This window comes from Chionomys nivalis, chromosome 9 (genome assembly GCF_950005125.1).
Source record: "Chionomys nivalis chromosome 9, mChiNiv1.1, whole genome shotgun sequence".
NCBI lineage: Eukaryota > Metazoa > Chordata > Mammalia > Rodentia > Cricetidae > Chionomys > Chionomys nivalis.
In genome coordinates this window covers 17247223-17271356 of record NC_080094.1, presented here as the reverse complement: position 1 = coordinate 17271356, position 24134 = coordinate 17247223, and the positions used below count along the sequence as shown (strand labels likewise).

General features: G+C 39.5%; 1 protein-coding gene across 2 annotated transcripts in view; it reads right to left on the bottom strand.

The window, feature by feature from the left end:
* Positions 1-24134, bottom strand: part of Chd6 (chromodomain helicase DNA binding protein 6) — a 179994-nt gene that overhangs the window by 55751 nt on the left and 100109 nt on the right. For both annotated transcript variants that reach the window (XM_057781825.1, XM_057781826.1), the window contains exons 10-17: positions 23927-24061; positions 19780-19901; positions 18170-18413; positions 16927-17103; positions 16325-16468; positions 13262-13517; positions 11614-11824; positions 7778-7973 (exon numbers count right to left, since the gene is read on the bottom strand). In XM_057781825.1, the coding sequence (XP_057637808.1) occupies positions 7778-7973; positions 11614-11824; positions 13262-13517; positions 16325-16468; positions 16927-17103; positions 18170-18413; positions 19780-19901; positions 23927-24061 (1485 nt within the window). The remainder of the gene's footprint in view (positions 1-7777; positions 7974-11613; positions 11825-13261; positions 13518-16324; positions 16469-16926; positions 17104-18169; positions 18414-19779; positions 19902-23926; positions 24062-24134) is intronic.

The window sequence follows — 24134 nt, the reverse complement described above, 5'->3', positions numbered from 1 at the left end:
ACTCCATGTAAGAAAAATAAGACTTGAGCCAGGCAGCTACACATGGCTGTAATTCCAGCTACTGAAAGTTCAAGGCCAACCTAGGCAATTTAGTAAGATCCTGACTCAAAATAATAATTAAAAAGAGCTACTGATGCAGTCAGCAGTAAAATGCACGCATAGTATGCATAAGGATAATATCAGAACACACACACACCATCTAACCATCAAAAAGAAGACACTATTGAATTACAACCCACCTAATTAAAGAACCCATGAGTGCACATTGACATAAATAAATCAGAAAAAAAGAAAAAACAAAACCTCTGGAGCAGTATGTCAACTAACAAACATACACCAAGCCATGGTGTTAAGAGTATCAGCAATGTATAAGCACCAAGCAACAACTGGCTCAGGTAAAGATAACCAACAGAAGCTAATAAATACCACAGGTAAAACTGGAAAGAACAGGCACTGTTTCAGTGCATCACTCTAAAATTACTTACACATTGCAAAGGGAGAAATAGCTACTTTTGAGTAGGGAAACCGAAGTGATCAAAGTGAACATGACCAGAGAAATAAAGACCATGCTTTTGCGTTTCTGATGGCTGAGAAGGATGCATCAATCCGGTAGGGTACCAAATCTGAACTCACTCCTGAGCAGGCAGACAATCCAAATTAGAAGCACTCTACAGAAGAGCCAGCTATCACTCAGCAAAAAAATCGGAGAAAAAGAGAAACTTGAGATGATCCAGATTAAAGGAAGCTAAAGAGTAAGTGTAATTGTCAATCTTGGGTTGGATCCTGGACTGAGAGACTGATAAGTTATAAAAGAGCAGGAAAGAAATGAAATATTATTTCAATATTGACTAGATGATTAAAGAGTAATGCTCTTATTTTCAGATTCTGAGAATTACACCATGGCTATAGAAGAGAAGGCCCTTGTACATATGGAATAGAGACCCAGTGTTTAGAAGTTAAAAGGATCTACGCCCCTAACATATTCTTCATTGAAATGTGTGTTTCAGAGAAAAAGAGAAAACTGAAAAATAGGCAAAAATAATAAATAGGACAAAATGCAAACCTAGATATGAAATCTGGATAAAAATCTATCAGAATTGAAAATAAAAAGTATATAAAAACTCAAAAAAGTATATAAAATATATACAGAGAATTTCTTGCTGAAGCTATGCTGTCTACCTAATACACAGAGAGACCCAATTCCTCATTTTGGTTTTGAGCTGGGTGTGGCATCACACACGAGAGCCCAGCTCTTGGGAGGCAGAAACTGGAGGATTATGAGTTCGAAGTCAACCTTTGCTCCAAAAGAAATCTAAGGGCGGCCTGGGGTACATGAGACTCTGTAACAAAAAAAATCAACCAACCAACCAACCTGAAGGGATAGAACTAAACTCAAGAAACTTTGGAAAATAACATTTTTGTTTATATACTGTAACATCATAAATAAACCTATTCTTTATTAATTACTTTTTTGAGAAAACATTTTTTTAACAAACATAGGAAGTTACGTGAAAAGTAAACCGAAACTCAGCATTTTGAGACTTTTTAAAAGCTCAAAAACCAATCTGTACAATAACGATAGAAAATATTTAAAGTGATTCTAAAGTCATAAACTTAAGGCATATTTGGGAAAACTGGCTTCTGTCACGTATACTGTTTCCTAGCTCTCTGTACAGGTAACCATTTAAAAAATTACACAAACTGCTTTTTGTGTTTTAGTTTTACCTTTCTTTAATCAGGGACAGGGGAGACAAACTTCAATAGGCCACTGAAAATAAATGTTAGCATTTAAGACCAGTCTAATCTATATACTAAGTTCTGGGTCAGGCAAAGTCAACACAGTGAGACCCTCTTGCACTCCCCCAATAAATAAATAAATGCTAGCATATACACATATTTTTATTTTTTTATTCAACAATACATCAAGATAGATTCCATAGCAGTCTACAGAGATGTTTCTCCATTCTTTGTTCAAAGTTAAGCATGGGAAAAAATAGAATTTCTGCCCTGGCAATGCTGAAGCATGCATGGGTAGGTTGTATAGGCGGTTATGTTGAACTTGTCTATATTGAGTTTCATGGTCTAGATCGATGAGGACAACTGACCAGGTCTCTTCCTCAAGAGACAGCACCTTTGTCTTTCTTTACCTCCATGATCATGACCGTAAAAGGTATTGGCAAGCTTTTTAGAGTTTTTCCCTCGGTTTGTCGGTTTGTATTTGCCCAGTTTTTTCTTAGATGTAAGTTACACATTTTAAGCAAGAATATCATAGACACGATAGTGTCTTTATCACGTATCCTGTTGGAGCACATGATGTCATGTGTCTATTTGCTTGTGATGTGATTTGGACTTGATTCAGATGCTGTCTGCCAAACTTCTCAATTATAAAATAGTTTTTACTCTTTTTGAGTATCTTATGAGTAGATATTTTAGGGTCTTACAAACACACTGATTCTCATACTAACTTCTATCAGCAAACTTGTCCTCAGTCAGAATTACCATAATGTTTGGCTAATGGTAACTTAGCCATTTCTTTTCTATTTTTTGAGTGGGAATAATACTAGTTATATCCCATTTATTTAGCTAGGGATTCATGGCTATTTATGTTTTTTTATTTTGCTGGTGATGGTTTGTTTTGTTTTATATTGAGGTCTTGTTGCATTGGCCAAGCTGACCTATAGCTCCTAGGCTCAGAGAATCCAGTCTCAGCCTCCTGAGTAGCTAGAACTCCACAAATGTCAATGCACCTACCTGAATAAGCATTCTAGACGAAGGTCTGGAACAGGAGTGTGACAGGCACACTAGTGCTTTTCTAGCACACACATCCCTTTTCTTACTCATGCCTAGAACCCAATTTTATATACAGGGCAGAAATGGGCTCAACTGAAGAAACATACATATTCCCAGCAATGGTGGGGTTGTCCGATCCAACTAGGAGATTGAACAGTCTACAGAGTCATCTATGAGTTCTGTGAGCCTATACAAATACATCACACTTGCCTGCCTTCTTTTTCCTGCCTCAGGTTAAGACCAAGATTTTAATCACACACATGGAGGTTTGCAGGACAAAAAGCAAGCAGGATCATGGGTCTCTGACCACAATGAAGATTGTCTCAGACTCCTCACCTCTGGGCTGCTAGATAACCAAGAAAAACAAGCAGCAAAATGGTATCAGCAGACAAACATAATGCTCTCTCTACCAAGACAATTTACCTGAAATGGCACAGGATAAGCAGATCTTGTCATATTTAAGAGACTTGTCATTCACAGGCATATACACAGGCAAACACCCATAATAATAGAGAGAGAGAGAGAGAGAGAGAGAGAGAGAGAGAGAGAGAGAGAGAGAGAGAGAGAGAACTGACTTGTCTGTCATTATATGATCAAATCTCAAAGTATTATTTTCCTAATCAGAACTTTCACATACAAAAGAAAGAAAGGGAGAAACATTCAGAAGAGGACAGCAATTGCAGTGCGGCCCAAATGAGATGCATCACAAGGGTACAGAGTGGGACCTCGGGAGTGAGACACAGTTATATCTTTCACACCTGGGAAAAAAAATCACAGAGCTCTGATGTTCTGCATGATTTGTAGACTCACAATTTGTTCTTTGCTTTTTGAGCCATCTGAGGTGAACACAGGCTGGATGCAATGCTTTAAGAAAATAAAATAGCCACAGATGCCAGTGCTTTCGATGCAAACAAAAGGGTACAGCTCAGTCACTTAGCAGTGACAAGTTAGAAACTAATTCTGCCCTCATTTACTACTGTCAATTTCAGTATAGAGGTCGGAAAAACCTTACATTATGCCTTTTACCACTGTGTAATAATGAAATGGATGTCACAAAAAACAAAACAAACAAACAAACAAAAACCAGTTCAGTATGGTAGCTCATACCTACAATTCTAGTACTCAGCTGAGGCAGGAGGATTTTGAGTTTGATGCTAGTGGGGGTACAGAGTGAGACCCTGTCTCAAAACAACTTAAAAATTCTCAAAAAAAACCACAAACGCAAAGCTGTCTTTTCCTTTTGCCCATATTCTCTTCTGAGGTAGCACTTCTATTACATTTTAAAAGTGTGTTTTCCTTATCACTTTAAATTATACTTGCTCCTTAATGCACACACAATCACTGGTTAAAAAACAACTCACAGTCCCAATTCACAAACTCCTAACTAATTCAACCACTTTGAGCACACTGCTGAATTTCCACTTTCCAGTCTTGGGTATTATGTCGATGCACTGCCATTTTCTCCTAAGGCTCTGGGATTCTGTACCCACAGCCTGCTTACTGCAGTACTGGAAGATCACCCATCTCTGAATACTGACTTCGTCTCTGCCACTAACAGGCTTACATGGCATCTTCCACTCTATGGATGGCTGTCAATCGAGTTGGGTGGGCAAGTTTAGCCAAGACATGAGGATGTGCATGTGTAGGAGTCACTGAGCCAAGTTCTGTCAGTATCTTCAGACTTTTGAAAGTCAATGTTCTGATCCTTTATTGTTCACTTATGTCTATTTCTGAACTGACCCCGATCAGGGAATGGGAGCAGGATATGATTTACTGGACAAATCAGACTTCAAAACAGATAAAGGAAATAACAGATAATATTCAATAACAATGTCTTATGAAGATCTAAATTAAAAAATATCCCTAGCCAGGCACAACAGCATAGGACCTGAAAGGAGGAGCAAGAAGATCTGGGCTCCATGCCAACCTAGGTTATGTATTAAGACTTTTGTCTCACAAACCAAAACCAAATCACCTCTCCCTCTCCAGAAAACAATTAGAGGGCAGAATGGATGCACAGTAACAATGAAAAGCCTAAAGGAAACAGGATTAATTTTTGATGCTCAGCCGATTTTCCAGAGACTGGAGGTCTATTCTCCAGCCACAGAAGCAGATATGTCCAGAGACCTGCCTTAAAGATGTGCTTTGCACTACAGAAAATGATGAGAAATGGGTCCTAACAGGGGAAGATTAGATCAGGGTGGAGATGTTCTTTAAGGGGATATTGGGACCAGCTACTGACTCTCTGCTTCCGAGCTACCATGAGTTGAAAAGGCTGCTCCCCCAGTGGTGTGCTGTGCTGCTGCAGGCCTGAAGGCAACAGGGTTAAATGATCACGGGCTGTAACCTCTGAAACTTGAGTCAAAAGACACTCTTTGAGATGATCATCTTAGATCTGTTTCATTAGCAAATTTGCCTAGTTCAGACTCAGGTGCACGTTGGCAGAGTCCAGTCTTCCTATAATCATGCTTGCTTTACTTTCAAGGTCCTACAGGGCTCCATTTGGAATTCAGTTAAGAAATTATCCCTGCAATGATACCTTCTTGGTGTGTCCTGACTAGAAACAACTTTGGACTGGTCCAGATATTGCCATATCGATTGAGAACACAGTGAACTCTGGAGCTCTGCTAAAATTTCACTATGACAGAGATTAAAACCTGCTTCAAAATGGGCTCTATTTCCCATGGTTTGATATTTATATCAGGCAGTATAGGTGGTATTCCCTCAACCCATTTCTAGATAAATGCTTGTGACTAAATCTATTTCCCAAGGGCAATAACCTCAAAGAATTGTTTGTTTGTTTTGGTTTTTCGAGACAGGGTTTCTCTGTGGTTTTGGAGCCTGTCCTGGAACTAGCTCTTGTAGACCAGGCTGGTCTAACTCACAGAGATCCGCCTGCCTCTGCCTCTCGAGTGCTGGGATTAAAGGCGTGCGCCACCACCGCCCGGCTTCAAAGAATTGTTGATGATTCATTTATTAAAGATATTAATGTGTTTACATGAGCAAAACATATGGAATAAGAATAGCACTTGGGGAAGTCTAGTAGTTTTTCAGTAGTGCTAGGATCTCTTATTTTACCCACCTTCACAGGTGATTTAGTTGCAGTCTTGGCAATCACAAGGAGGTCTGAAGGTCAAGGCTCCAGATTCTCCCCTACTCTGTATATACTCCATGTATAAGGACAAACATTATGAAGAATGAAAGTATATTTGTGCATATGGAGAGTGCACTGTTCTGTAGGTAGACTCCAGTCCATCAAGCATGCAGAACTTTGTTTCATCTCTAGACTCAGAGACTTAGAACTTGAACCGTTCCTCTAAATATCATTATCACCTTTACAAATTCATCAATCACTCCCAATAATTATTTATCCAATTTCTTGCCTTTAAAGTACCCAATATTTTTCTTCTTTTTCTTTTGATTTTTCAAGACATGGTTTCTCTGTGTAACAGTACTAGCTGTCCTGGAACCAGCTCTTGTAGACCATGCTGGCCTTGAACTCACAGAGATCCACCTGCCTCTGCCTCCAGAGTGCTGGGGATTAAAGGTGTGCACCACCACTGCCCGGTTTCTTTTTCTTCTTATTTTTAAATAGCTAAAGTTTGATGACACGTTAAAAAGAGAAAAAAAGAAATTCCTACCAAATTATGAACTCTTAAAAGCTAGACTGGAAGAGCAAGAGTCAAAATCCAACCCTGACCTGGGCTATCATTATTGTGCTGACTCCCTCACTCACTATGTTTTTGTGATGTTTGAGCATACAGGCTGCACCTTGACCATCTATAGTGCTGGTCTTCTTGGTCACTTCATTTAAGCTGAGTGTTAGAGGAATCTCACACACTGAAAACACATGGAAAAACGTCAAACTCTCTAATTTCAGTGCGGACTTCATGATTATTTTTTATCTTTTTCCAATTTTCCAGCAGTCCATATTAAAAACAGCCATTACAAAGTATCTCCTCCTCTCTTCTCAGATCTAATTCTGGACCGCTCAACCTACTTCCTTTGGTTGCTACACATGTAAATCAATCATCTTAGATGATTTTACCTCTGTGCTAGGTTTGGCATTCCCACTTTTTGCTTTTCTTGGTGTTTTACCTATTCAATGGTTAATGATTACACTCCATTAGGAGAGGTAAGTTTATTCCAAACTTTTGACTCTGCCCTTAATGCTTCCAATCTGCTTTCTAAAAATTCCTGTAGGAATGTCTAAACTGGCCACTCATTTTTGGTTTCTCATACTATTGTTCTCGTCGACATTTTGCCCTACAACCAGTTTAATGTTGAGTAAGCATTGCAAAGGAGTCCAGAGCTTCACAGCTGCCAAGGGCTCATGAAGAATCTGTCTAGGTTTGTGAAGACTGGCCAAGTGCCTGACGCTAAACACTTTGTGGCTTTGGTGGTTTCTGTTGCCAACCTATTTACAGCCACCACTGCAAAATGAAGTTGACCAAAATAAACATGGGAATGTGCTGTATTCAAACAAACTATTAAATAAATAGATGGCAGGCATCGAGGTAATACTTTCCTAATTTTTTGTTTTAAATCTTTATTTAAAAAGATTAGCTGCAGGGATTTGTATATGCTAGGCAAGTGTTCTCCCACTGACTCACACCCCTAACTCCAAATTAGGTTCTTGATAGATCAAATACTAGCTTTTGCCTTTTAACCTTAATGTTGAGTATATGTTACTTCTTCAAAAACTATTTGCCATATTTAGCAACCCATTTTTGATTCTAACATCCCTTCACCAGTACAAAGAACTGCCAATAGATTTTATTTATAATCATCAACTTTCTTTGAAGCCAGGGTATTAGTGGGAAGGGGTTAACACCTACTTTTCATTTAGTTTCTTCTCCTGGCCAAAGCCCTAAAAGCTTATACCACTGCACGAAGCACAGCAGACAATCTATAACTAAGCCACATCTGTCATGACATCCTGGAAGTCAGGGCAGCTAACACAAAGAGCAATCATCCTAATGGTTACCTGCAAATCATTTTGTGGGTTCCAGTCAGAATCAAATATGATGCAGGTATCAGCAGCTGTGAGATTGATCCCTAGGCCTCCTGCTCTGGTGCACAGAAGAAAAACAAAGCGGTCTGAGTCTGGCTTACAGAACCGGTCGATGGCTGCCTGGCGCAGGTTCCCCCGTACTCGCCCATCAATTCGCTCATAGGTGTATCTGAGGGGACCCAAATGAATAAAAGCCCAGGTGTTAATCATGGTTCAAAGAACAAACAATCAGAAAGCAAATGACCAATGGTCCCAATCCTCCCCTTCTCAATTTAGATCAAATGACAACAGCTTCAAAGAAATGCCACCCCCTACAGAAGAAGTATAGCAGATTAAAATAGCATCAAAAAATGTCTCCCGTGTGAAACAATTAAAAAAAAAAAAAGCCAGGATGACTACAAGAGTTAAAATCACAAAGTACCGATCCCCAATAAGTTGTATAAATAACTTATTCTCACAAATTTCCCAGTTTATACTGCAGAGAATCTCATTCTACAATTTTCCTGGCAAAAAAGCAGATGTCAGCAGTGCTCGTATCTGGGCTCAGAGTTCACTTCAGTTTCCAGTGGCTCAGAGTAATTGGAAGTGGTAAGGAGCCTGTACTGGCAGACCTGGACTATAAAATGGCCATTTCCACCCTGTCAGTTTTTCAAAACGTTAGATGCACAGAGCAAAACCTTCATGTGTAGAGTCAAATCATAGAAAGGGTTTCTAAGATATGCTAGGGATAAGAATGCTGTAGAAAATTATTTTAAGGTGTGTGACTTTTGTTTGTGCTGCATTTGTCTAACTCTGTGAAGTTGTGACTCTTTATCGTCTAAAACACCCAATGGTCTAATAAAGAGATGAATGGCAATAGTGAGGTAGGAGAAAAGATAGGCGGGGCTGACAGGCAGAGAGGATAAATAGGAGGAGAAATCTGAAAAAAAGAAAGAGGAGTAAGACAGAACAAGGAGAGGAGGACACCAGGGGCCAGCCACCTAGCCATACAGCCAGCCATGAAATAACAGTCAAAGTAAGATATACAGAAGTAAGAAAAGGTAAAAGCCCAAAGGCAAAAGGTATATGGGCTAATTTAAGTTAAGGAAAGCTGGCAAGAAACAAAGCGAGCGAAGGTCAGACTTTTATAAGTAAGAATAAGCATCCATGTATTTATTTAGGAGCTGGGTGGCTGGGGTCCCTAAAAGAGCAAAGAGTCAAAAGAATAAGAAAACACCAAGGGAGCTGGAGAGATGGCTCAGCGGTTAAGAGCACTGGCCGCTCTTCTAGAGGTCCTGAGTTCAATTCCCAGCAACCACATGGTGGCTCACAGCCATCTATAATGAGCTATGGTACCCTCTTCTGGCCTGCAGGCACACATGGAAGGAATGTTGTATACATAATAAATAAATAAATCTTAAAAAAAAAAGAAAACAACAAGGAAGACTAAAGAACAAGAAGAGGGCAATGGAGTGAGGTGGGAGGGCACCTGCTGACAGATAATAACGGTTTGGACAGCATGGTGGGGTAAAGGTTAAGAGGATAAAGAACAGGAAATGAAATTGTTCAAGGGACATATTGCTACTGACTATTCAGAAAATAAAACAAAACACAGGTGTTTATGTAGGATACCATGAAATAACAGAGCAGTATGGCTTAACAGCAAACTTTTTTTTTTCTTTCTATATCTTTTTATATCCTTCCTACTGACTCCATTGACAATGGATTCTCAACAAGTGAATTTATAGGGGCAAGTTACTCTGGCACCAAACTGATAGTCAAGTAGAAGGATTAAGAACATTCTGAGAAAAAGACTGAGCCTGGGGCTCAGTGGTTCGAGTACTGGCTGCTCATGCAGAAGACCTGGGTTTGAGTCCCAGCAGCTACATGGTGGTTCACAACCATCTGTAACTCCAGTTCCGTTGTATCTGACATCATCTTCTGTCATCCCTGGGTATCAGACATGCACACAGCACACAGGCATGCTTGTAGGTAAAATGTCCATACACATAAAAATAAATAAACCTGAAAAACTGTTTTTAAAGAAAGACCAAGTCATTTGAAACAACATTCCGGAAGGACAAAATCAACAAACAGGGATGACAAAGCTAGGACATCACCTGGGGAGGCATGGCAAGGATGGGTTGTGTCCATAAAGCAGAAAGCATTTTGGCAGTTATAACATAACAATAGTTTTTTGTTTTTGTTTTCTTTTTAAAAAAAAGGTATGCGTGCAGAATGGCAGAGACGATTCTCATTCTATCACTTGTTTAGTTTTGAGGGAGTGCTCTCAAAGAACAAACAACTAAAAATGGATTCATATGAACTCTTAAATCACTCTCAACTCTCCCTTTATTTCTGAGCCAGATCTTCTGGCTCTGCCCCCACTTCTGTATGAATCTGGCATGAAATTAAATGAGGACAAAACCAAACTGACAGCTGGAGCAGTAAAGACACTCAAGAACAAAGAAAACCTGGAAGGCTAATAAGTTCGAATGAAGAAAGCAGATACCAGAAAATTTCCCACACTAAACTTCAGTAATTAACCCTCTGTGACAACTGTATTTTGAATAAGATCCCTAGGAATTAATGGGGCTCATCAAGCTGTAATTCTAAGAAACTCTATGTCAACAAGAAGCAGGTGGCACTCTGGATAAACCTCTAAGGGACTGGAGATGACATGTTTTTGGCACAAGAGTTGTTGACCTCAGAAAACCTGAAGGGAAATGAACAATTTTCTTGTCTGCTAGCAATGAGCAGTTGGAAAACACACACACACACACACACAGAGAAAACAAAGAGTGAGAGTGCTCACATTTATAACCCTCCATAAGCATGTAACATTTTTGTGTAAAATTCAGTAAGAAATAATCAGAATTAGTCATGGAACACCAGCAGCTGTGCTGTTCTGTTCACTTGGTATCTATAACAGGTTTCAACAGAAGGTTTAGACCCATTAGCTTCCTCCAAGAAGAGAATAGTAGGTCTCAATAATTCTTTCTTGTAAATTTCTACCATGGTGCTCAGAGGACTTTCCTTATTATCTAATCTAACTTTGAAGAACTATCTACACAATATTAAAAGTTAGCATATCCACAGTTAAATCTGCCATTTCCTTCAGTATTCTTTCTGTGAAGTGATGTAATTTATAATGACAAACAGAATCTTCAAAGATAGGAACATGTGCTAAGACAACTGAGACCTACTCCAATTTAACTACTTGAGAAGACGTGTAGTGTTAATGCTACTAACTCCAATCACCATCTTCAGATCACCCGTATATCACAGTGACAGAGAGTCGAAGACAGTGAGAGGAGACCAGTGCAGTTCCTGCACAGAATCTAAACAATCCACAATGCCGGACTTCTCACTTGCACAAGCACGGAAGTCAGGAGTAAAAAGCAGGGTGCCATAGTCAGTGTCACAAAGCCTCGGAGAGCCACTGAGTGGACAATTCTTTCTGAGTTGTTGGCTCAAGTACTTTAGAAACTTAAGGATATCATGCCTTCAATGATGCACATCTACCATACTAGACAATAAGAATGACCCTACATCATGCCTAATGCTACTGCAATTCTATTTCTTCCAACGGAAGTAAAGATAAACAAGTGTGGGATTTTTCTTAAGCAAAACAGTAACTCCACATTATGGAAGTTATGAATTATGAATTTATTCCAGACAGTTAAACTCGAGACTATCTGGTCCTAAGATTAACAATGGACTTAGTCCATCTTTAAAAGGCATTCCTTTTCGCTAACGGTGACGTTTTGTTGTTGTCGATGTTCAAGCCTACAGTGCTGCGTTAGAGTGCTGAGAAAGGACAGCCTCACCTCCTCTGGATGAGATAATCTTCCAGGATGTCGAGACAGCGCACCATCTGAGAGAAGATGAGCACTTTGTGGCCACCTGCGATCAGTTTGGGGAGCAGCTTGTCGATCAGCACCAGCTTCCCGGCCGCCTGGATCATGGCCTGCAGCTGAAAGTCAGAGGCCTCAGAGCTGTGGGCTTTCCGGAAATCTTCCAGAATCTTTTCCTCTGCCCCTGGAAAAGAATGAGCAAAACTATTCTTGAATAAGATGTAATTAAAAGCTGTTCTTTGTTTTGTAGATTCTGGAGAAATACAGGAAATCCTAACTACAGGACCAGCAGTCAGATTCGGGGTCTGTACCCTTAGCAGTCAGTTTGCAGGTAAAGTCACCTTACTTTACTGAGAACTCCCTCTAGGAAATTCAGAGTTTGGGATGTCAAGTTCTGACCCAACTTACTCAAACAGAGAAAATCATCCAGAGTTGGCAGAAGACTTTCATAACTTTGTTACTGCAAGATCAGCAAGAAAAGGATCCAAGTCCCACCACTACTAGGGTTCCTCAAACAGTTTCACCATCTTTCTAAACCTCTAAAACCAAGCAAAACATCCAAACCCTGGCCTACAGAGATGGCTCAGTTGGCAAGACCTGAGTTCAATCCTCAGCGCTACATGAAAATATGGGTATGGTAGCAGATGCCTGCGACCCCAGAATAGGGCAGGAGGTAGAGAAAGGAGACTACTTGGGCTTCCTAGACAGCCAGTCTAGTTGAATTGGTGAACTCGTGGTTCAATGAAAGACCCTGTCTCAAAAATAAGGTGCAGAGTGATTGAAGAAGACAACTGAGGTTGACTGCCACACCTTCTCCAATTAGTCAGAGTGACTAATATGACCGAACTTATACACAAACATTTAATCTCATTGCTGCACCGTCATTCATTCATTCAACTGAGTAACACATTTCTATTCTCAAATGGAAAGTCTGGGTGAGATTATGAGTCATAAGGGCAACAAACTGATAGTTAACGCCACATTCTCTGCTAGGCAGGTCTACAGAAGCCCTGCAGAGGCAGAGTTGATAGAAGTTATTACATTATTCAGGCAGATCCATCATTCTCAAATACCTCTATTTCATACTTACTAAAAAGAAAAAAAAGTTAAGTTTTAGTGCAGTGGTTCTCAACCTGTGGGTCACAACTCTTTTGGAGTTGCATATCAGATATTCTGCATATTAGATATTTACATTTCAATTCACAATAGCAAAATTAGTTATGAAGTAAAAATGAAATAGTTTTATGGTTGGGGTCACCGTAGCATGAAGAACTGTATTAAAGGGTCGCAGCCCGCCGGGCGGTGGTGGCGCACGCCTCGGGAGGCAGAGGCAGGTGGATCTCTGTGAGTTCGAGGCCAGCCTGGTCTACAAGAGCTAGTTCCAGGACAGGAACCAAAAAGCTATGGAGAAACCCTGTCTCGAAAATAAAAAATAAAAAAAAAATAAAAAAAAAGAAAAAAAAAAAGAAAAAACCAAAAAGGGGTCGCAGCATTAGGAAGGTTAAAAACCACTAGGCCAGTGTATAAAGAGAACTTAGCATTTAAGGCATTTGCTCATCACTGGCTTTTAGCAGATGCCCATGCCTGTCCTGAGTTACTGCTCCCTATTGCCCTGACTCACCATTGATCAGGTAGGGGTGGTTGCAGCATTTTCTTAGTTCCATCATAGTATTGATAAGATTGGGCATGTTGTGCTGATTTGCGCCTTTGGTCAGGAAGGAAAAGTTTTTCTCCAGGATGGCACGGTAATACTTTTTCTGGATATTGGTCAGTTCTACTTCGATGATGGTTTCTTGCTTCGGAGCAAGGTTCTTTTCCACATCATCTTTCAGGCGCCGAAGCATCATTGGTTTTAAGATAGACTGCAATTTCTTTACCTGTTTAGGAAAAGGATAGCCATTTATTTGCCCCAGTCTGGACTAAATGATCAATATGATATTTCAAGATTCACTATAATCTCTTCAATGTCATCATAGTGTTGAGGTCATAGAAGTCACATGAAAAGGGGAGCTTAGAATAATATCTGGAAGAAAAGGGGATCTGGTTTCAATTCAACATATATCAAGAATCTTTGTGGCAACCTTTTAACAAAATAAAAAGGGAAAAGGAAGACAACACCTATTCTCTCGGATGGAGGAAACAAAGCTTTCTTACTCTTTTTCCTATACACACATGCACGGAAATTATACCAAGAATACTTTGTCTTGTTAGAAAGTACAAGTGATACATTAAGAAGAAAGACGGAGATGCTGAAAAGGACAAAGTTAAGAACTAGAGGCAGTTTGAAATGGAGTTATCCTATGCCTTTTAAATAACAGCAGAAGTATTTGTGTTTAGAAGTAGGAGTGTGTGAAGAATTAATGCTGTATCGTAACATCGTAGGAGCTGTCATATTTGGTCCATTTCAAGTCTGGTAGTGTTCTTTGCTAAAATCTGGCTATGTGTCTAAGAGACCACACCTACACAAAGATCCCATTCACTAGACTATAGAACAAGGTAACCCATTTCCTCTTCCAGGAAGACAATGACAGTGTAGTTGATTCAAGGTCAAACACCCAAATTAACCCACATACAGCTCAAGTGTGATACCAGTAAGATCAACCCTGATGAGAAAACAAAAAAAAGGACATGAGAGCACAAAAGAAATTAAGTTCCAAAGTCAAGAAGGGCTGTCTGTTCACTGTTTCTAAAAGGGGCAGGATCTGCTGCAGCACTGCTCCCTGAAGAAACACAGCACAACTTGAGGGTCGGGTAAGGAGAGATACTTACTGAAATAGGTCTTAGACGATGATGAACATGTTTTATGTTGGAAATAGACATTTCTGAGAACTTATATGTACTGTGTTTTAAAATAAAACATTTCTTCTTTATAAAATAAGTCGAATGAAGATTATCAGAGTGGGCTTGGGAGATGTTGGTCAAAGGTCATACAATTTTGGTTAGATAGAACAAAGTGAAGAGAGCTATTGTATAACATGGTAACTATAATTAATAACAATGTATTCTTGAGGACTGCTGTGAAGAGTGGATTTTGAGTATTTTCACCACAAAATGTAAGATGATAATGTAATGCATAAATTAAGTAGTTTGATTCAGCCATTTCTATGTGTACATATTTCAAAATCTATGGTATAAAACGCATATACAATTTTTGTGTCAATTAAAAAAATATAATTAAAAATACAAAATAAACCAGACAGCTAATATTTTTTTGTAATATCAACTTTAAACCTAACTGTTTTTAGACCTTAGTTTTACTATCCAAAGGAATTTAGGAATGTTGTTCCCCCAGTGAGTAAAGAGTTACTATGTAAGAGCCTAAAGAGAAAAACAGTGCTAGCTAATTGTTAAAGGTAGGGACAAATGTCAATCTGCCACATGCTGGGTTCAGCTTTTGCCCTTCACTTGGTTCATACCTGAATCATTTAGAGTATACTACATGCCAGACACTTTGCTGGTCAATACAACAAACACAACTTTGAAGAAGATGTGGGCCTTGTCCTCAAGGAGATCATTGTCTAGGAAGAAGAAAAAATGCATACCACAAATTAAGTGCAATGGGAGAAGAGGATGCATTTCCAATGGTCCAAAAATGGAGAGTGGGTTGGATCTGGCTTTTGAAGGATCAACAGATATTGAATACAGAGGAGGAGAATTAGATGTGATTTTTTTCACTGTTTCCAAAGTCTGAAGTGCATGACAAGTAAAAGCAACAGATTGGAACCACAGTGTATTCACATCAGTCAGTGGCAGTCTTAAACTTTTCTGGTCCCCAAATTCTCTACACCAACACATTTTTGCACCGTTGCTAGATCAATTAGCTTTCTTTAAGAAAATGTCTTGTAAGACTCCTCTGTTACCGTCTTGTTCTTCAACCTCCATTTCAAGATCTTCCAACAACATAACCATGACTCTTCTGGTTTTACTTTGTACTTCGGTCATCCTGTTTCAGCCCAACCATATCATCTGTCACTACTATATGATTTCATGGCTCTGATTATTCTGAGCTTCCCCTCCCATGTAGTCATTCTTCTTCACCATTGGGAACCTACTCTCAAAAGATTCTTAAATCGTATCCTCTCCTTTGTCATTCCAGATTCCTAATGGGTATGACCCTTCCTTTTACATGCCCAACTCTGCTATTTGTTCCTCTTATAGCATTAAGCTTGTCTGACATATTTTTTTAATTCCTAGTAGAGACTTCTAACAACAATAGATGAATATTTTTATAAATTGGGTTTAATAAACTAGACTGTACTAGATCTTCTAAAGCTGGAGAACTTCAGGTAATTGAAACAAAATTAGAATTATCAGTTACTCCACATATGTGACTGCCTGTTTTTCCTCACACTGTGTAATGTATAACCAAGAAGAGTGGCCCTGGGAACATGCTGCAGATTATGGAGCAGGAAAGATGAAGGAATGAGGGAAGCAGAAGACAACACCATGCTCCTGAGGCCAGAGCTACACACATCACTGAACGGGCAAGGGCATTCAGTGAAGCAGGAGGCCAAATAATTCTTATTAGCAGTAAGAATTGCTAAAAATTAGGTGCTTTCTTCAACATAAACAAATATTCAAAGCTCATTTTACGAGAGTAGGAACTTTAAAACATCCTGTCTTGCATTTTCCTTAACGTCAAGGGAACCACCACGTTGTCTCAATCTGTTAGGTTCCCAATTACCTGCTCTTCTGTTTTGAGATCGCCAAACTCCTCTAAGAAAGCAGTCTCTGAAGGAAACTGCGAGGGCTCCAGAAAGTTAAGCAAACTGAAGAGCTCTTCCACAGAGTTCTGCAAGGGTGTTCCTGTGAGCAGCACTTTGTGTTCCTATAAAAATTAAAAACAGATTGTGAACCATGTTGGAGTCACAAAAATAGTGCATGTCTGTAGTGAAAAATTAGTCATGGCACTCGGTGCCCAATTTGGGGGTAAATGTTTAATGAAAAGATTGGGTACCAATGCTGCGAAGCAGTAGTCATTAGCAGGTCAGCTCTCCTTTCACATCAATGACTCCAGCGGCAATTGCATAGTAACCAGAGCAGCCACTCGTTCACTCAGAATCGCTACAGGCCTGCCTACCTCTGTTCCGAGGCAGTCTTGTTAAGACTATCACCTCTAGTACCAGTTCACTCAGGGACCCAGCACAAACTGGAAAACATGTTTCCAGGTTACAAATTTCATGGAATTTTAGTGCTTTCTAGGTCTCTCTGGGAGTCAATCTGTGGCAAAAAGGATGTGCAAAAGAAATTCATGTTTATTTATGTAAAAAGCTAGCTAGCTCTCACCAGGGCCATGAGCTTTAGCCCCTCCAGAAGTTTGCAGTTCCTGTTCTTCAATCTGTGGGCCTCATCGATTATCACACAGCTCCAGTGAATCTTCTTCAGCTCTGGGCAATCTGCCAAGATCATCTCAAATGTTGTGATGACAACATGGAACTTGAAGACGCCTGAAAGGGGGTTCCCCTGAGTATGACACAAATCAAAGCAGAATTTACACTAGGGCTACTGAATTCTACGCGTAGTTCTGAGAAAACAGCACAGTTCAATGGCAGATGAGAAGCCAACGTGCCCTGTTTTCTCTCATATGAGAAAGGAGAAAAACTAAGAATAAACTATTTAGAAAAGAGAAGACCTCAGAATATCACAGAATCCAATTTCAAGTCAGTGTCCTCATGAAGAGGAGAAAGATGAAGGGCAATAAGGGAACTTTTCGTTTCTGAATCATGATTACTAAGAAGACTATTTATGCATCATCTTCAGCCTAGAGTCGACTTAAGCCAGGCCTACCTTGAACGCTCAAGGAAACCCTCTGCTACTTTTCAGATTTACGTCATCTTACCCTATCACTCAGTTCTAGCACAACTCCAACAGCAGTGTGCACGTAGCTGTTGTAAGTGCTGCTAGACAGGCTACACCCCCTTCTGCTGTCTGTCTGGATGTCACCATCACATCTCAAGAGTAGAGCTGCCTACTGTTAAAGCAATATAAAATTTCTATCAAACAATGCATACATTATCTGAACCCCTGGTTTTCCTCTGATTGATCATTTTTTTACTTTAATTATAAAAACCACTGCCTGGTGAAAATACAGAAACCTACTCAATAAAGTGATAACAGATAACAAAAATACAGAAAATAAAGTTGTGTTTTCAACATGAAACTCGCTTTTATCTTTCCTTATCCAATCTGTTTATTTCCTCTACAAATTCCCGGGGCTCAAATTTTAAACACCATACACTTTTCTTTTTAATAAAAATTCTTTGAGACAAAGTCTCACTATGTAGTCTTGGCTGACCTCACAAACAAGCAACTTCGCAGGTTAGTCAGTAAACCAAGTTTTCAGTGTCCTAAAAAAGACCTCACGTGTATCTCATAGGGGTAAGAAAGCACCTCTTCAATGTGTGTTTTGTTACAGTCTTACACAAAATACACAGGGTGAGCTTCAGCAAAAGGAACCCTACAAACAAGCAAACAGTAGCTCACAGGTGGTAGAAAGGCTGTTGTGAAGTTAGGGGTCTCTGGGTCTCACCTGTGCGTCCCTGTACACCATTTCATACTGCTGAATCATCTGCCTGCTGATCTGGCTGCCATGGTACACAATAGCGTTCATCTCCGTCCACGTCCGGAATTCTCGCTCCCAATTAGTGATGGTGGAAAGAGGGGCAATGATGAGAAAAGGACCATGGATTCCCCTGACGAATATTTCTGAAAGGAATGTGATGGACTGGATGGTTTTCCCTAGGCCCATTTCATCCGCCAAAATACAGTTTTTTCTGCAGAGGGTAAGAAGTATGAGTAATCCATTACCAATACAGAAAATCACAGAGGTTAGTTATAACTCAGGCTGATCTGAGGTGAGTGAAAGCTTTGTAATTTTGCAGCAATTAAACTAAAACTAGTTTTATAATTATTGATGCTTTGCCTAGGCCAATTTATAAAACAAAACTATTAGAATAGAAACTATAAATACTATAAAAAACACTATTAAGACAGGGGGGAAATGTCTACAACCCAAGCTAGACTTTTTAAATTTTAATTTTTAAGTTAACTTTTTAGGTTAGTACACACACCATGTGTTTTCTCTCATACATTATCATTACAGTTGGTTCCTTCTTGCCCCCAACCCCATGCTGTTCTCCACTCTCCCTACAGGGTCTTTCTTTTTTGCTTCCATGTCACACACACTCAACTGTACTCTCCTTCCTTTCTCCCCTAAGACCTATGTTTATCTAAGCCAGTTTTCAGACCTTCAAATTTCCTAGAAACTACAGTAAAGATGGAAGTCCCATTGTTTACTTTTGTATTTATCAAAGGACAAAAATTTAACCTACATAATAAAGTCCTTGTCGTGAAAGTAAAGACATTTCTATCTAGTGATCAGAAGCAAAAGTGGTGGTCCTGGAAGAGGTGTGAACACATCTGGTTTCAACCCCCTCACTGTTTAGATATGTGACCCAACAACCTGTAGTTGGGTAACTTTTATGCTCTGGGTCGCATAGTAAGTAGCAGAGGCTACACTAGAACATTAGAACACCAGAATCCCTTCTAAGTATGTTTTGCATTACAATGCACTGACTTAAAAATACTGACTGTTGTCTTATGAAAATCTCAATCTATCTTTCTCAAATTTCACCAGGTTCTTCTAGATTCTAAAATGAACTAGAATACAAATAATTCACCAAAAAAATAGTGGAGTGAGTCTATCTGTTCTCTTTCACAGACTTTAAACTGAGGAGTGGCAGATTCCTATAATTCTAGTACTTAGGAGGAAGAAGCAGGGGATCAAGAAGTCAAGGTTTTCTTAGTCTACAAACTGGATCTGAGGTTACCTGGGCCACATAAGACCCTATATTAAAACACTAAAACCCAGAGAGACAATGCCCATCCTCCTAGGATCTTAGTTTTATTCCTCCTATCATTTTGATCAGGCCATGCCCCTCTATCAACACACCTTCAATGATGTCAACATATTTCTCCTTTCATTCGGGAAACAACTGACATAAAAATAAAGTTCTGGAATGATTCCAAGCTGGGAACAGTGCTGCTCTTGCCATTTTTCTAGTCTACTCATTATATCTGAGGCTAAGGCAACAATACACCTGTAGTGTGTAAGCAAAGGACCGGTTAAGAGTCCCTCACCTGTTGTACCAATTGAAAAGAAGCCAGTTCATCCCCTCCAGCTGGTACTCCCGCAGCCGGTTACTGTTCTTATACTCACGAGACGTCTCCAGCTTCTGCCAGGCGTCAGAAGCGGGTCGCTCCTAGGGAGGAAGCAGAGAGCACAGTGCACAAAAAGGTTTTAGAAACATAACACGGAAAACAATGGGCAAGCTAGTATAAATTCCCATGCTGCTCCAAGGACGAATTCAAACTGCTTATATTTTTCTCAATGGTGCGACATTTTCTAAATCTCACCAGATTATGAATACTTCTATAAGGTTTACAAACAGTAACAGACCGACTTAGTATCTAGTGTCAGACATCTTTACTAGGCTCTTGGATGACATTCTCATCTACACTTTAATTTCCCAACAAGTTTGTTGGGTTTCATGGTTTCTCTAACAGAATTTCACTTTTGCTTGTTTGTGTCTCCTCACAGGGAAGGACAATGAGTAAAAGACTGCGCTGATTTGTCTCTGAAGGTAGCACAGGAAGAAAAACTTTTATAATCAAATTATAAATTCTTTAATTCTCCTTACACAAAACACAGGCGTTCTTTCCTTTTCGTCTTTCTTTCTTTCGTTTTTTTTTTTTTTTTTTGAGACTGGGTTTCTCTGTGTCGTTCTGGCTGTCTTTGAACTCATAGTGATCTGCCTGTTTCGGCCTCCTTAGTGCTGAGATTAAAGGCATGAGCCACCACTGCCTGGCCAAATGTTCTCACTCTTTTGTTTTTCCAAATGAAATATCAGTTTCTAAAACTCACTCATCTTGTGAATACTAGTGAGATGCCACATGACTATATACAAAGTTAAAAAGATGTATGTATCTGTGTGTAGGTATGCGACCATGAGTGCCCAGAGGAGGGTGTCAGATCTCCTGGAGCTGGAGTTATAGGTGGTCTTGAGTTGCTAAATAAATGAACTCAGGTTTTCTACAAAAACAGTAAATGCTCTCAGCCCTTTTCCCAGTCCCTTATATATTGCTTCAAGATAACCATGCAGCTATATCTAGACTGTTCATTTTTTTTCATAGGCTGTTTGTGAGTATTACAATAAAACCATTCTTTAATCACTGAAGCTATGTATCTGACAGGGAATTATTTTTCAAAATGGTGCTTTGCCAAGGTTGTAGAAATGGCTTAATGGGTGAAGCACTTGCCATGTAAGCATGAACACCTGAATTTGGATCTTTAGTACACCCACAAAAAGTCAGGCATGGTCATGCAAAACTGTAATGGAGGGATGAGACATAGATGGGTTAATCTTTGGAGCTTTTTGGTCAGCCAGTTTAGTGAAGTGGTAAGCTCGCCCTGCTCCCATTAAATGGGTTAGTAAACAATAACATAAACAGCAATAGAGGAAGATAGCATGTGTGCACATACATACATAAGATGGCTTTCAAACTCTAGCTTACGATTCTGTATAATTTTTGAATCAAGTTTTTTAAAATTATTATTAGAACTTCAATTAAAATGACAGTGCTTACTTATTTGGGAGACTATTTAAATCTTTATCCACTGAGCTTTTGTACCCACAAATTTATTTATTTAGGCTTTAGTTTCTTATTTACACAAAGAAACAACTTTTTAGCTTACAAACAAACTGAATCTCTAAACTGACATTTAAGATCTTAAAAAGAATTCTTAGGTATCAGAAATGAGAGACTGGATTTTTTGTTTTTCTATAGAGCAATTTTTTTAGTCTTTTGTAATTTTACTTTGAATTACTTCTACAATAAAGTTTACATCTAAAATCTGTTGCTAACTGAAGCTAAGACATTTTTGTATGTGATATCTGAAAAATAACTTCCACTATGTCACTCATACTTGGAGTTGAGTCTAAGCTATCCATGACCTGCCAGAAAGACAGAAGTGACAGCTTGCCTAGAGATTACTTCAGCTGTGTTAGACTAAGCACTTTGAAATGGGACCACTGAATGCTAGCAGCAGCACAGTTATAGGTGTTTTAGAAATAAAAGAGAAAGCTCACCACGCCAATGTATTTTGTAGAAAGAGCTCTGACAAACACACCCTGTGCTCAGCAGCTACTGTCCCTGTGTTTTCAGAACCACTCAGCCAAGATTCCTGAAGCCCAAGTCACCCTGTCCATTGGGGGTTCTTTACAAGGAAAGGTGGAGGATTATCTGGAAGCTTCTCCCTTTCTGTTGATTCGATCACTGGCTCTCAGTACTGCAGAGGCCATTTGAGGGGCCTTACTGAAAGCTCACAGCCGGCATGGAGCACCCTCATGCAGCAGCATCCCTCTCTGAACCACTCATCTCTCTGGATCGTCCTTCGTTCAGACATTGAATGTCCTGTTCACCAAGACAGGTAAGGTCTCAACTTCAATACCCACAGCAAGAGTTATTTTGCAAAAAGTACTGTTTTTAAAGGTAATTTACCCTTTGTTTATGTGTAGTGTCCTATACATAAACTGTATAGTATAGTACTGTTTATGTATAGTGTCCTCTACATAAACTGAAATGTTTAGATTTTTTGAGATAAAATTTCAAAATGCACATTTTCAGTGCAAACAAATCAATTGGGAAAAGGAGACAAGTCTAAAAGGACACTAGCCCCTGAGAAAACAGTGTCACAGCCTCACACATGCAAAGTAGTGAAGGAGAGTGCAATCACCTGACATCACCTGAGAACTCCTCCTTCCTGCCCAGTGGGAGCTTGCTGAGAGAATGGGTTGGGATTCTGATGACTTGTAGATGGTAAATCAGCCTCAGAATGAACCTCTGCTCCCACAATGCTTTGCTTGTGTATGATCACAGTTAGGTGTGCTGTATTGTTCCACATGCGTGTACTCTTTCCTTTAGACTGGGCTCCTGGCTTGTACATTGTTTTCTTTATGGTATCACACACACATCAACCTTTATCATGCTTAGTAAATGACTGACAAATTAAAAGAATAACTAGAGTACATATATAATGGAGGGCTAAAAGGGAGCTTGTCAACTATTTAGACAACACACCATGAGCTGTGTGAGTTTCTAATTGCAAGTCTGTATCTTCAGATGCTTCTATATATCTTCAATTCCTATTATACCAAAAACAAACACTGCTCTTAAATGGACTCTGACTGGGAGCTACACTTAAATCTAGTCTTCCTCGTCCCACCAGTGATGCAAAAATTAGATGCAAAATTAAGTAACTGGATATTTTTATATGAAAATGATGATTTAAAAAAAGAAACAGATCACTAAGGCCTACAGTCACCTTCTGATGTGGGATTCCCCTCTATATGCTGTGAATATGTTTTATTACCATTGGTTAAGAAACTGCATTAGCCTATGGCAGGACAGAATATAGCAAGGCAGGAAATCCAAGCAGAGATAGTGGAGGAAAGAAGGTAGAGTCAGGCAATGCCATGTAGCTGCTGAAGGAGACAGACACTGGAATCTTAATACACAGGTTAATAGAAATGGGTTAATTTAAGATGTAAGAGTTAGTTATTAAGAAGCCGGAGCTAATAGGCCAAACTGTGTTATAGTTAATATAGTTTCTCTGTGATTATTTGGGTCTGGGCAGCCGGGAAACGAAAGTGCAGTCTCTGGTTACAACCTTCCTTAACAATTGCTCTTCCCAAGTTAGTTCTACCCTAACAAGTCTCTGATTCCAATTCTGCCTCCTTTTAATTGTTTGGTACTCCATGTACAAATGACCTAAAATCAGAAGAGCAAATAAACCTATCTCAAAAACCTTTGCCTTAAGGTTCCAGGGATCTACTAAGGACCATTAAGGACTATTCACTTTCAGAATATTCTAGTGGAGTGGGGATGGGGGATTATAAAACAAAGACTACTGAGGGAGCAAGAGATTCAAAACAGGGATTAGGAAAGACACTGCAGAGTTCCACATCATCTCTTCTGCATTCCATGTTACTGGTGCCAAAGGACAGATGAACACCAAGAATTACAAGTCCACACCCAAGCTTCTTACATGTTACACACATTAAAACAGAGTTCAGAGCAAGTGCTGATGAGGATGTAGATGAAGTTTGTCAAGGGAAGAGAGCATCAAGGGAAGAAGCCATCCAGGAACCCAAACAAATACACATCATAATTTCTAAGTTTAAAAGTTTACATGTTACAAGAGGTGTCAGACACACAGACACATTACCACATGCTTAACTTCAGGGAGAACTTGTAGAGACTCAAATTCTTTAACTTTTGCAGGATCTACATCTTCTTCTAGCTCCCATGTGCTTTCTTCATAAGGCAGGGAGCACCATTTCACCAGGTAATGTGTCACTTCCTGATGGGAAAATTCAAGAAACTTGGTAACCAACCATTCTTTGCCAGCCCCAGAAAACCCACCCTGCATGAGA